This window comes from Eleginops maclovinus, chromosome 22 (assembly GCF_036324505.1).
Source record: "Eleginops maclovinus isolate JMC-PN-2008 ecotype Puerto Natales chromosome 22, JC_Emac_rtc_rv5, whole genome shotgun sequence".
Lineage (NCBI taxonomy): Eukaryota > Metazoa > Chordata > Actinopteri > Perciformes > Eleginopidae > Eleginops > Eleginops maclovinus.
In genome coordinates, this window is record NC_086370.1 from 10,940,693 (window position 1) to 10,954,786 (window position 14,094).

A 14,094-nucleotide genomic window follows, 5' to 3' on the forward strand; every position below is an offset into this window, starting at 1 on the left:
GCGGTGCAAAGGTGAAGAGGGAGATAAGACAGGCCTACAGAAGAGCCTCCTCAGCTCAACTGTATTTAGTACTTAATGACAGTGTTGCCACGACTGCGACTTGTGTTTGGTTTAAGAGGGTGTGTCAGTCTTGAGTGCTATATTAAGAACACACTTGTGAATCCATAGGGGAGTGCTGATTGCCTGTGTGTCAGTGCACTTTGTGGGTACACAAGTCCCAGCTGAGCTGCTTTGTAAAATGACAACTCTGGTGAAACTTGATACACAAACTGTATCTCTGTGTAACGGTGAAGGATGGCTCAGATGAAGACCTGCAGACATAAGCAGGCTCTAGTTCCAGCAGTCATATCGCTGTCATTGAGGCGTAATATGTGTAAGAGTAAGCAAGAAAAAAACAGCAGCATACAAAGCCTAATTAGGTCTGTGTTTACATGATGTAGTATCTGATTGGTGGTGTGATGAAATTGAAGTTACACACCCACGCATTCTTGCTTTAGGCATTACCTTTTTTGTAGACCCATGGGAGGGGCTAATTCATGCTGCTGGGAGACAATTTGGTCATGCATAGACATGCACACTCACACACACACACACACACACACACACACACACACACACACAAGCACACACATGCATGCACATGCACACACACACACACACACACACACACACACACACACACACACACACACACACACACACACACACACACACACACACACACACACACACACACACACACACACACACACACACACACACACACACACACACACAGACCTCTTCTTGTATTCAATGTTTTTATATATGACGTTCATGGGTACAGATAATTTTTAAAGCAAGTATTTTTCTTTATAAGAACTTGTTTCTCCATCTTTAATGTTAAATTGTTATTTTAAGTTATGCAGCTAGTACTGTGTGTACAGATGTATTAATTTAACATTAATTCCTAAATTAAAGTGTTTTTGTTGTTATTAATCATGTTAAATATGCCCCTGAAAAGTAGTGAGATATTGTGTACATAAAAAAAAATGGTGTTATCATTTGGTATAACCTGTAACTTACATAAGGATCTTACAAGCTCAGAAATTGAGTTTCTGATAAGTAATTACGCTTTGTTTAGCCTCATTAATTGCAATGATTTAACAATGTCATCATGCAAAACTCCCACTCCAACTTGAAACAGCAGTTTATTTGGTTTACACTACTGTGCACATACTGTCCTGAGTACATACAGTAGTACAGTCAAGGTTTATGTGGATAGTAGTATTTTGCACCCCACAAAGATTCGCTTTGTGAATCGATGCAGCCTGGAGGCCTTGAGCAGGTGCTTGTCCATGGCTGAGAATTTACATTTAAATTGGATCACCCACACAGCCTGATGCACTGCACCTGAAGAAGTACAGAAGGGATCAGTTCTGAAGAAATTATATATTAATACTGTATTTCACAAACAAACATAAGACAAGCACAATCGACAACAAAACAAGCAAAATCTATCTTTGCTTTTTTATCTTATTTCTTTCTTATTACAAAATGTGTTTGGCCTTTAAAATAAAATTACGAGAGTTACTGTCTGGTTCTACTTTGACCAATACAGGTGTGGCAGGCAGCATTATATTACAGGTTTGGTCATGTGTCATTCCACTGTCTCCTTGACATTCATTGACCTAACGAACCCATTACCACTCCTATTACCTTCATTTGCAATGGTTGAGTGATTCAGGAAAAGACAAAAATCCTAATACTGGACCACCTACCCTCATGTTCTGACTTTTGGGACAGAAACACTAAAATGTATTAAATGCTTAGTACATTAGGACGAACACCATGCTGTTTAAAAGTCACTAAAGATCAGTGCAAATAGATTTGAGCCCGGGGTATAGCCACAAGCGTGACTGAAGGACAAGCTTATATTAGTTAGAGCAACATGGTGGGGTCTGTGACAGCAAGTCTGGCGAGAAATAGCCTAGAGACATTCACACAAGTTATATTGTGTCTGTCTCTTTCTGTATAGGTGGAAATATTTGCAGTGTCAGCTCTGTTAATATTAATGCAGATGTGGTTATCCAAGTCGATATATGGCTACTTTACAGATATGTGTGGATAAGTAAATATAAAAGTGAAACTCAATTATTATTTACAGGTATGTTTTAATCGCCCACATTTTTCATTAACTATTAGGTGTGATAATGATATTGGTGGTGACCTATACTTTCAATATATATATCCTGCTGTGTTGTTTTAAAACTTACTGTCATATACCTAGGGTGTACGTAATTTATCATGGAGAATTCTCCCACTGAGAACATGTATATTGTAGTAGAGATAGTGTTAAGACAGGAAGCAGAGGTTTCATTTATTATTCTTTCACTCTGTTCTTGAGATCAGACACTGAACTGTTGTGAAATTAAACTTTTAATTTGCACAATCCAAACACACCACTTAGAAAGCCACTGTCCTATCACACCATCATGTTAAATCCTCCTGTCTATGTATTACACATGTATGTAAAATCACACTTTTGTGACCTTCAATAGAGTAGCTGAATGGTGATGGCTTGTTGTTGCGACAAATGACATGCAGTCACTTGTTTTGAATTAGCCAGCACAAAAGTGGTTTTATCTTTGCATACTGGTGCAACACTGGGCATGTGTACGACGAAGCTGTAGTCCAGCCCCGCAAACCCGCCCACCACCCTCCCTCTTCCCTTCGGTGCGTCTCGGTCCGCCCGCAGCAGTCTCCTTCCCGGCGAGGTTTCACTACAGAGATGGCTGCGAAAGTGTGCAGATCAGTACTCCTGTTGTCCCGGAGCAGCGGAGCGGCGGCCGGAAGCCTCCCCGCACTTGTTGTCTCTTCACAGCGACATCATCAGCACATAAGACCGGTAAGTCCCAGGACGTGTGTGCACGGGGAGAGGTGTGGGACCGGGGCAGGCAGGCTGGACCAGAGAGAAAGCGGCGGTGGCGGCTGGGCTGGCTAAGGAAGTAAAGCTAACTAGCCTCAAGATTTTTTCGTTCATATCTTTTCTTCAGATTGCGCTTCACGGAAAGGTGAGGCACTAGATGAGTCATGATTTGTATCCCAACCCGGTGCCGTGGGGTTCTTTTAATCCACAGTGGGACATAGAGCTTTGACAGAGGCAATGCAGTTTTTTTTGGGAGCGCTGGTTGAAGCCCATCAACACCCCACTGGCCCCGCCGTTTACTGTAACCAGCCTTCAGACACTCTGCTTTCCCACAATGCCTTATATCTCTCGCGTCCTTCAACTTTGCAGGCATATTTTTTTTTCAGCCAGTGCTGAATGCGATCCCGCTTGAGGTGTGGGGTTGTTACTGCAGCAGTGGACTGTTGGGGTTGGTTTGATAACCGACGGAAAGGGGATGGGTGTCTGATTTGTGTTCTGTTTCAATGAGGATGTGTGGTGTGAGCAGCTTTTAGGCTGCAGCTTTAGGAGGGGTTGGCTGTCAGTTGGCTGACCCGATGGTTCCCCTCATCTCTCTGATTCTACATGGTGTGTGTGTGTGTGTGTGTGTGTGTGTGTGTGTGTGTGTGTGTGTGTGTGTGTGTGTGTGTGTGTGTGTGTGTGTGTGTGTGTGGTGCAGCAGCAGAAACAAACTAAGGATAATGCATGTCTGCCCAGACCTACACAGGAAAACTACAGTTGTGCTCAGAGAGGGAGTGACACAGATACTCACTGTTTGTTCATGCACTGGCACACACATAATTTCACAGAAACATGGAAGCCCACACTTGAATGATGTCAGACTCTCCAGCCCAGCCTGCCATTTCTCCCCTCCCTGCGGGTGTTTCCCCATTCAGCTGGGAGATCCTGGGTTTCCTGCACACTGATGCAGGTCCTTTAATAAAGCCAACTTTAGCAATACATGAAACCTCAAAAAGGCTCTAGAATAACCGGAAGGTGTTGAGTTTACAAAACTGTCACTACAATGCAAAACAGTTGCACATCTTGTTCTTGCCCCTATAACCCACTCCCTCTGCTGAAACTCAGAGCATCTAGCTTCACAGGGAGGGAGGGAGGGAGGTGAGGCACAGGATGGACTTGAATACGAAAGAATGAGGAAGTAATTTCAGCTCAGGATAGAACAGCCCCTTAGCTGTTGCTAGGAACACTGCTGTTTATATATTGTGAATTTTCTCTTTCTTTCTTTGATTTTCTTATGCTCTATTTCTCTTGTGATCAAGTCTGATTTTCCTTTTCCCCCTTCCCTTATACAAACACTTGCACACTTGTCACAGGCCATATGGAATTAAATGAGGCTACCCTTCCTGTAAAACCGACCTGTCGAGCTGGTTAAGTAGCTGTCAGAGTAGACTCACTTGGTCCCTATCTCACTTACCCCTGGTGCCTTCACCCACTGTGAACTATTACAATAGAACACATTTACGCCCCGTGGAGAGGTAATTTTTCTTCCCTCTTCTAAAACCTGTATGCCAATTTAAACCTTCAATTATTTATTAGGGTGAGTTGCGGCTCACTGTGTCTCAGCAGAGTTGACCCTAATCCGTTTTCATTTTATTTCAGTCTGCACAGGTTGTAGTTTTGTTTACCTGTCATATTTGGTCTTCGTCCATCGAAATGCTGCTTGCAGCTTCTAACCTGGGCCTGTCACTGTGTGACAGCCGAGCTTCTGTATTAATTTGTGAGTCCTTCGCTGCAGAGTGCTAACTCTCCGCTTCTAGACTGTCTATAAAGCTGCAGTGGGGACTCATACTCATGCGTTGGCTTTAAGCATGTTGTGTCTGTATGCAAGACGTGTATCTCAAAATATAAGCTGTCTTATCTAGAGCTCAATTTCAAGCGGTTCGCAGACAAACGGCTCTGACTGCTGTTTCAATAACATCATGCGCACATGATAGGTGAACTCTCTAGGGATTCAAAACACACTGGATTCCAAAGATCACATTTAACCTGCACCAGATTACTATGGAGTCAGCTGTCACATACATTTCTGCTGCATGAGACATGGCAGGGGAGTTGAGTCATTGTGAATAAATAGTTATTGCAGAAGTGGTATAAATCAAAGGTTGGGTTTTTCCATTAGTTGTGTCTAAAATAAAGTGTGGTCATTTAAAAAATCAAAAAAGAGCTAAATCATGTTTTCTTTAGTTATTTATTTCCATTTAAGCCGACATGCTCATTAAAACTGAGCAGTTTGGGGCTGTTGTCATTCAGGCCAGGGGGTCGAGGCCCACTACTGGCTTTTAATCCTATCTGTGTAGCAGTAAACTAATTTATCCCTGCTGCCTTCACAGGCTCAGTACTGAAGTTATCCGGATTAGTGTGATAAGAGATTGACTGTCAGCTTGTGGCTGTTGTGTGTTTATAAAGGTGATAAGATGACTGAATGATTGATCAACCGGTCCATGCAGGCAGTTACATTAATGTAATCCAGCCCTTTATGGACAAACTGGTTCTAAATCCCTCTATGAGCTCACATTTATATATGACTGATAGTGGGTAAAGGCATGCAGGGAGGACCAAACATATTGACTTGAAACGATGACTGGAATGCTACATTAGTTATAATTTATGCGGTCAAGTCTAAATATTATTTTTTTCTGTCTGATGATTGACAGATGCATGGCACTCCTGTATGGAAAATAATTGATATATTTCAATGCTCAAGTTGGATCAGGTGTTTATGATATCCAAGGTGTATGATGGCAACCTGCATGTCTGTTCTTAGATCTTATCATGTCCTGTCTGGTACTTCTGCTGGAGAATGACCTTAATAATCTTTGGTCAGCACAGCTGCACTGTTCCATCTTTTCATTGATATTGGATTGCTATCTGTACACAGAGGCAATTTCTATAGGCATGAAGTGCAACTCAGAGGGTTTTCTTTAGTGGGTTAGAAAATTGATTTGAGCTATCCTGCGGGGTTTTCATACACTCTTGCTTGGTTCCATGAGTCATAGCGATACGATAGAATTTTATTCAGTGAAAAAAAACAACCTGATTTGTTGACTGGATATTCATTTCGGTTATTTGCCATGCCATGTTGCTGTTGTTCTATACATGCTTAACTGTAGGGACAAGAGGAAACAAATACACATTTTGGGAAAGGATGCATTGCATACACATATATTTCTGATGTATGCATGTTGCACAACATAAATAGTGGATAGAATATTAATTGCAACATCACTTATTAGCACATTAGTTTTGCTTAGTCTAGTCTTTGAACAATAACCATTCAGAAATTAATTCAGGATCCTTTCAGTCTAACCCTGCTTTTAGAGAACAATTTCGTACCCCCACAAAGTTGGACAACTGCAGTGTTGAAATTAGTTTTAGATAGTGGGCTGCAGAGCAATGAACAGGAAATAGTGGAGAGACAGACAATATTGTATCGCCAGGCCAGGCCGGCATGTTAGCTCACTCTACCTTCATGGTGACTGTGTGTGTGTGTGTGTGTGTGTGTGTGTGTGTGTGTGTGTGTGTGTGTGTGTGTGTGTGTGTGTGTGTGTGTGTGTGTGTGTGTGTGTGTGTGTGTGTGTGTGTGTGTGTGTGTGTGTGTGTGTGTGTGTGTGTGTGTGTGTGTGTGTGTGAGTGAGAGTGATTAGGCCATATTCCTCCAGCATCATATCCTTTGTTTTTATTATAGCTGTGTTTTCATTTTAGTACAACTGTTTGTTCTCATTTGGTTGTGTGTGGACAACAGATCAGAATAAAGGTAAAGATATAGCAATTCATCATTTGATCATCAAATGACCTTTAGACGATACTGAAAGATAACACATTGGAAGATATTTTTAGTGCTGTGTGCGCTGAATAATACAGTAGCAGTCTGATCATTTATAATCCACCTATACTGTCAATAACAATAACCAAAAACAAACAGTGGAAGTAATATAATGAAGAATCACAGAAATGTATTATTTTGCTGAAACAAAAGTAATCTCTTTTAGATAAGGGACCTAGACCAACAATTCTGGTTGGTTAAACACTAAATCACATTGCATTTTTAACACAGTTATATATTACACTATTTACACAGTTGGGACGCTAAACAGCTTAGTTACCTTTTAGATATTGAATTCAAGTTCCACATTTTAAAAATACATTTAAGAACATGCTCCCTTCAAGCTTTCAGAATCAGAAGTTTACTTTTATTTATTTATTATTTATCCCAAACTGGGACATTTTTCGAGGATGTAGCAATTAACAAGCTTCCGTGATCTAATGCCGTTTGTTGATCCTGAGTGTAAGCTATCATTGTGTGCAAAACAACTAAGAAAGTTGAGAAGAAGAATAATGACAGCACAGTTATAAAAAGGGAATATCTGCAAAGTGGCGAAACGGTCACTAATGGGCATGTTATGAACACACTCAATTCTTACGTAAACCACTCTAATCTTGAAATACTGAAAATGCCCAACCCTATACCTATAATGCAATGCTGAAATGTTTCTACACTGTGTTCAGACTCAAACATGGGTCTTATATTTTTCCACACAAAAAATGAATTCAGTCAATTAGGGAATGGATTAAGAACTGGGGCCATAAGCGAAATCAAAATTGGCAATAGTATTAAAATTCAGCTCCATAGACACCACATGTGTCTCCAATTCATTCATGATGCACCCTTGCATATTTAATTGGCCAGCATACCTGAATCGTCAAGTTATTCACCAAGAATTTCAAGGGTGTCTAAAATTGAGCCTACAGCTCACAGCAGGGTGGTAACAAGACATTCCAGACGTTTGTATTCTCATTTAGAACTCGTTTGGAACTAATCCATCTTAATAACTAGGAACTCAGAACCTAGTTGCCACTCATGATTTTAGTGCCTTTGCATGGCTGTGCTATGAAAATGACAGGACAAAATGACAAGTGTGTGTTGTCATCTGACAAAGTGCTGATGGCTTTAGTGGCCGTGTTACTGACAGAGCTGCTGTCGGCTCAAGTGGCGGTCATCCCGGCGAGCGGCAGCCAGATTCATTTCTTTATGTCTGCTATGGTATGGGAGTAGTATGGCTGACCTGGCAGGCATTCTGCTCTGAGAGGGGAGAATTTGTTCTGCTGCACCCTTTTTTCACCATCCTTCTCACTGTTTCCATTACAGTTAGGTTGCCGGATCTGTGAGATGGTTGAGCTGAAGCCTGAGATGGCCTGTCTGAGTTGACATATCACTTGGTGAATTAAGCAGTGGAACTATAAGGCAACTTTATTGCTATTGTACAGTATAGTGATAATCACATCCCAACATTAACGGCAAAAGCGATTGTACTTCAGCTATGTTTAACACATGAGCCATGAACAGCTGTACATGTTGTCAGTAAATGACTGCATCTTTTCAGCTGATTCATGGGTATAGGGAGAGAAACTGTATTTGCTCTTCCCTCCCAGGCTCTGCTAGATCTCCAGACATATGCTAGTGCGTGTCCTGCTTCCCCTGTGCTTTTCTTCTTCTAATTTCCCTGTGCTCTCTGAGTCCATCGAATTACAGCACCTGCTCCTCAGCCAGCACGGTATCCTTTCCAACGCTCACCAGCTGTTCGCCCTGTAGTCCAAAACACTGTCCTGGAAGGTGAAGAAGTTCAGTATTAGTATGCATTTGTAGTGGTTGCTGAAACCTCCCTCTCCCTTTTTGTATAATGTTACACTTTTTATTTCTATACTTCCGCTCCTTACAAGAGTGGCCGCTGTGTGTTCTGCACTTCATTATAGAGTTGCAGTAGCATTGTAGGAGACTATTGTGATGGACAAAGTCTTCATTAATGCTCTGAAAGGGATTTCACCCTTGATGTGCTTAGTGACTGGTGAACTTCTGCTAATGACATCAACTAATTAGATGCTTCCCATCTTTCCGTGTGGCCCAGCGTGTCTCCAGTCAAGTCTGAAAAGGACATTAAACTAGGCCAACGTGTGTAATGTGATGATGGATGGAGTAACGCTTGGTTACCCCCTCTCATCTCTGGGATGTTGTGCTGCTGCCTTCCTCTGCCAGGAGGGTTAGGGTGCTGTTAGTACCTGAAGGTCATCAGCAGGACAGCCTTTGATGCTAGTAGATAAGGGATTGGGCTCATGAGTGTGACAGAGAAAACAAATATGTGGAAATACTGGGTCCAAATGATCAGTGTAAATTAGACTGGGCAGTTTTGGCTCATATGAAGGTCAGCTCTGCCCTGATCTGTCAAGGAATGTGTGACTGTTATGTGAATGCATTTCCAAATTGAGTTGTTCTACTATGATTTTGTATAGTTCACTGGGTCTAGGGCAGTTTGTCTCCGCCATGGCGGAACAAGCAAAGTATTAGTTCTGTATTTTAGATACTACACATAATGTTAGTGTTGTACAGAATTGAAAAGCATGTTTTATTTATTCATTTAATACAGTTTTACATCTTGATTTACATAAAACCTTGGCAAGTTGAACATTACCACACAATTACAATAGAAGAACAGCATGAGGGGCAGAGAGACATTTATTTACACAGCCATGTTCAAGGCGGGACATTTTTTTCTCCATTATTCTGCCTAACTGTCTTGCTAAAAGGTGCTGTCACCCCTAAATGCTCTCCTCATTCAAGTCAGTGGGAAAGGAGACAAGATCCATTTGCTTCCTGTCACAAATAGATCCCACCTTGTTTTCCTTGCAGAGATCCATTTAATAGAACTGCGCCCAATCCTCTCCAGTACACAGCTAATTAGCGAGGGGGGTTGGGCTCGACCTCTCCTTCAGGAGGTATCGATTGTTTATACCCTTGTTTATACAGGTTCATGGTGAATGAATACAGGCGGAAGAGTAGGACAGATGCTAGCTGAGTGCTGGGACATTGACACTGGGAAAGTGACAATTAAGCTTTTGATAAATAGGTTTATCATTTTCAACTAGTGAATGCTAGATCCAGCAACTGCAACTCATCGTTGCCTGTCAGGGAATATTTACATGCTTCTTCCGAAAGCATGTAAATAACTGTTCCCTTGCTTATTTTTGTGTGCCACACCTATGGCACCCCATATACGGTAAACAGCTCTACAGATGCAGATACATGCTTGAGAAAAGCCGGCATATCAAGATTAGATAGACTTTAATATAAGTAACAACTATCAACAGATTTGTATTTGTCAAGCTTATATATCCGCCTCATTATAAAACTAGATTCTCTGAACCCATTCTGCTCCCATTTATCTACTTTGCGCTGCTTTATTGAATTAAAAAAAATATTGCTGTATGGAATCTGACAAATCCATAATTTACAATTGTGCTGTTTAAAGCACAAAACTAAACATGTCAGAGAAAGGCAACAATAGGAGAGGCATCACTGTGAAAAAGGCAGCAGGAGACAAGACACTAGCATAGATGTCAATAGTGGTGCAGCTCTTAATTGGAGTTGTGTATATAAGAGTGCTGTTTTACTGATGGAGTAATGGAAATGTTGGGATTCTCTGATGTAAGGATTCCCCCGTCCTCAGTCTCACCTCTTTCACTGAGCTGCTTCTCATTACAGCTTCCCCCTTTCACGGCCGCTGAACTGAAAGGCTTATTTTTTCATACGTTTCACTGAAGCACACGTTTTGCATCAACATTTTAGTTATCTTCATAAGAACAGTACCCTTTTTTAAATTAGTAGATGCGTAGATAAAATGGCCAAATTAAGTGTTAGGTTTCTTGCTAGAACTGCTGCTGCCAACTTCAGAATAGCTGTGAATATCAGCACTCCCCAAGATATAATGAGCACCATTTTTTGAAGAATGATTCTGAATGAGATATATCCAATACAGGGATGGACCAGAGAATTTAAGTTCCCTGACAATTAATTTGACTATAATTGCTCTGTAATTTATTTACTTATGCATATCAGTCACTCAGTTACTCTGTTGTTAGAATAAGTAATACATTACTGGGCGTTCAAGGACAATCATCTGCTCCATTAGGTTATAGTTTAACTAAAATTGAATACAACATGTTCTGCAGACAAACTTTGACAGCCAAATTAAGTCCACAAATTACTTAACAGTTCACCTTCAAAGGGGATCCCCTGCACACAAGCTCACAAGTAGTCCTTTTGTTCCTGCGGGATCGATGTTGCAGGCTAATGGCTGGAGGGATTGACATTTTCAAGTTCGTCACACCTCTTTTTGTCTGCTGATTTAAGAGTTTGGGCCAATGTCTCCTCTGTGAAGCCGGTTTATCTCTAGGGACAAATGAGGCTGCTCTGCTGGAAGGAAATCTGCATCTATTTATTTCTGACTTTATCTGCGTGCAAAAACATTGTGGTGTTAGGTTACCAGGGAAATGAGGGCTTCATGGTTAAACAGGATGTATGGAGAGCTGTGACATCATCCTTGTGTGGAGGTCATTGTGGCTAGTGTGAGTTTGTAGACATGAGAGTACCTCTTTCTCCATAGCGGCTTATTAAAGGGTTGCTGCCAAGAAGGCTTCTGTTTGCTGTTTCTCTTTAGCATCTGCTCACTTTGCTACCCTGGGTGGTTGGCAGGCTTTTGTTTCAGCCGTCAAGTGCTTGGTAAACTTGCAAGACTGTATTCTATGCTTTGTGCCAAGAGCGACTCAAAGAAGATTGCTCCTAGATGGGAAGTAATGCCCTCTTAAAAGGTTAAATGGTATTTAGGCTGAAAAAAGTGTATTTTTGGATCTTCATACAGTAGCACAAGGTGTATTATGTAACAGTTTCTAGGAATTTGATTTAAAGTCACTGGATATTTTGACCACTAATGGATTATTTTGTGCACGCATTTAGGGACACATAAGGCAAGGCAAGGCAAGTTTATTTTTATAGCACCTTTCAACACAAGGCAATTCAAAGTGCTTTCCAAAAATGAAAGACATTAAGAGCATTAACAAGTAGTGCAGCATAAACACATTATAAAAAGGCATAGACATATGTTTGTGATTTAATGCTATTTCACTGTTAAAAGTTGTTGGCAGGAACCCATAAATAAATGTAGTATTGCACAAGTGAAAGCAGGGATAAATTTGCATGGTAGCTTTTAAAGAATATATGCTTGAACATCATCAATAGATTATGCTCCCAGTCTATAGTGTTCACTACAAGAAACGTGATTTTCCACTTGCAGAAATAACATTAATTCTAAATCATCAAGGATGTTCCATGGCACAGCAAACCCCTACGCTATGAGACATTCATGCACCCGTGAGGCTAGAATGTCAAGGCACACTCTTACCGGCTGGTTTTGGAGGTAAAACCACAGTTACTAAGACTATCAATTGAAGCTGACTGCCAGATGCAATATGTAAGCATAAAAATGGCTGAAAACGTTTCCCTTATATGTCCAGGATTTATATTTGTTAATCATGACACATAAGCACTTTAATAAAATAAAAACAGGTGGATGGTTCCTAAAAATAACTTGGTATCTGAGAAGACACACGGGACAAGTGGTTGCATGACAGCTGCTCAGAGATGACAAGAGGTCTGAAATTGCATGACAGGAAATGGGATGACTGCCAACTACAAACAAACAACACAGTACACAGGAGAGAAAAAGGCTTTGCCATCCTTTCCCTTGTTGTGTTTCCAGAAGCTTTGATTGCCTTTAATGCTGACTCCAAACTTTTCCGGTTTTGTCCCTCTTTGCTTTTAACACAGCAGCCTGCTCTCTGCTTTAAATGAACCGTCTTTGTTTTCTGAATGATACTTGTGACAACTTCATTACGCAACCAGAAGCCAGGAACTGAGATTGATCTGACTCTGAGCACATCCAGGGAGTCAATGAGCCCCACAAAGCAAGACTTTGTGTTCCGCATGGCGCCCAGTTTGTTTGCACTGTAATTACCCAGGTTGTAGCTGTGCCATGGCACACACAAGCACACACATGGGATTCACCCTGGAGAAAACAAACAAAGATACACACTTCTGCCAAACAATGGACTATATCCCTCAAGTTCCATTGTCTTGTTTTAATAGTTAGTCGGACCAGAGGGACAAGCTAAATATGTCTCGCTCAGGTAATAACAAGCTCTATAACCCACATAAGTGTTTTTATGTACAGTCTTTTGTCCCTTTGCTAGGTGAACATTCTAATAGCTTCCATGTTGATAAGATGCCTGTCTCCTTTGACTACTTAACTGCGGTGAAGGAATCAAGGGTCTAAGCTTTAAGCTCGGTCTCTTTTAATTAACTCCTATATCAGCACAATTGGATCAATGGCTCGAGCCACACATGGAACAAGCACGTCTGTTTCAGAGGGCTCAGCTGAGGCTGTAAGGAAGAGGCAGGGAGGGCTCAGATATGCTGTAGGTTGATGGTGTTGGGGATTACAGCTTCCTTTTGCTGCCTCAGCACTTTAAAGCCTTGTTCACACCAGCCAGTCATTTAAATGGTATTCTATATTACTTTGTGGACTGGAGGTCTTGGCCAGATAATCCTATTATAGAAGGATGTTTGACAAAACATGCTAGGCCTGGGAAGTATGCAAATATAATCATATCAGAGTATGAATGTAATATCACTGTTGACTGACTCTACTGCAGTATCTGTTTGACGTAATCTTAAATGCCTCCTTTTGCCACAAAACAGGTATACATTATGAGAGAAATGAAATCCTACCTGAAAAATCAAGATAATGACGAGTTTTGAAATATTGACCACAATGACCTAATACAACCAGAGGTACTATATTAAAGGGCCCATCTATCATAGGCTGTTCTCAAACACTGTGCTCTGCCTCATAAATTGGTCTTCCACCTTCCTGTATATGACTGTAGAGGGGATGATGTGTGAAAGATGCAATCTTGCCTCTGCTCAAAGGCACCTCCGGGAAGCGGGGCAGTAAGTAAATTGCTTATGTAAATAGCTCTGTTGCTGTGATCTTCTGTTGATGAGGTCTCCGATGTGACGGCTTGACACTGAAGACTTAACAATTATTTTGTTCTTTGAATTTAAGACAATTTAACTTTTGACTCACAGGATCAGGACTAGTTTAAGAAGGGATATCCAATAATAATCACAGAAGCCGCAGCACTCATTATATGGTAGTGCTTGATTAAAATGATGGCTTATCGTTAGCGGTCATTGAGAGTGAGTGTTTTTGTTAATGAAATCTGACATTCATAATTGTTGTCCTTGGTTTTAAAGTAAA

General features: G+C 41.1%; 1 protein-coding gene across 2 annotated transcripts in view; it reads left to right on the top strand.

Moving 5' to 3' along the window:
• Positions 1-2,716: 2,716 nt before the first annotated feature.
• mcu (mitochondrial calcium uniporter) overlaps positions 2,717-14,094 on the top strand; it is a 49,322-nt gene continuing 37,944 nt past the window's right edge. The window contains exon 1 of one of the 2 annotated variants that reach the window (XM_063874971.1): positions 2,717-2,887. In XM_063874971.1, the coding sequence (XP_063731041.1) occupies positions 2,771-2,887 (117 nt within the window). In that variant the 5' untranslated portion in view covers positions 2,717-2,770. The remainder of the gene's footprint in view (positions 2,888-14,094) is intronic. The other variant, XM_063874972.1, reaches the window with a different exon arrangement.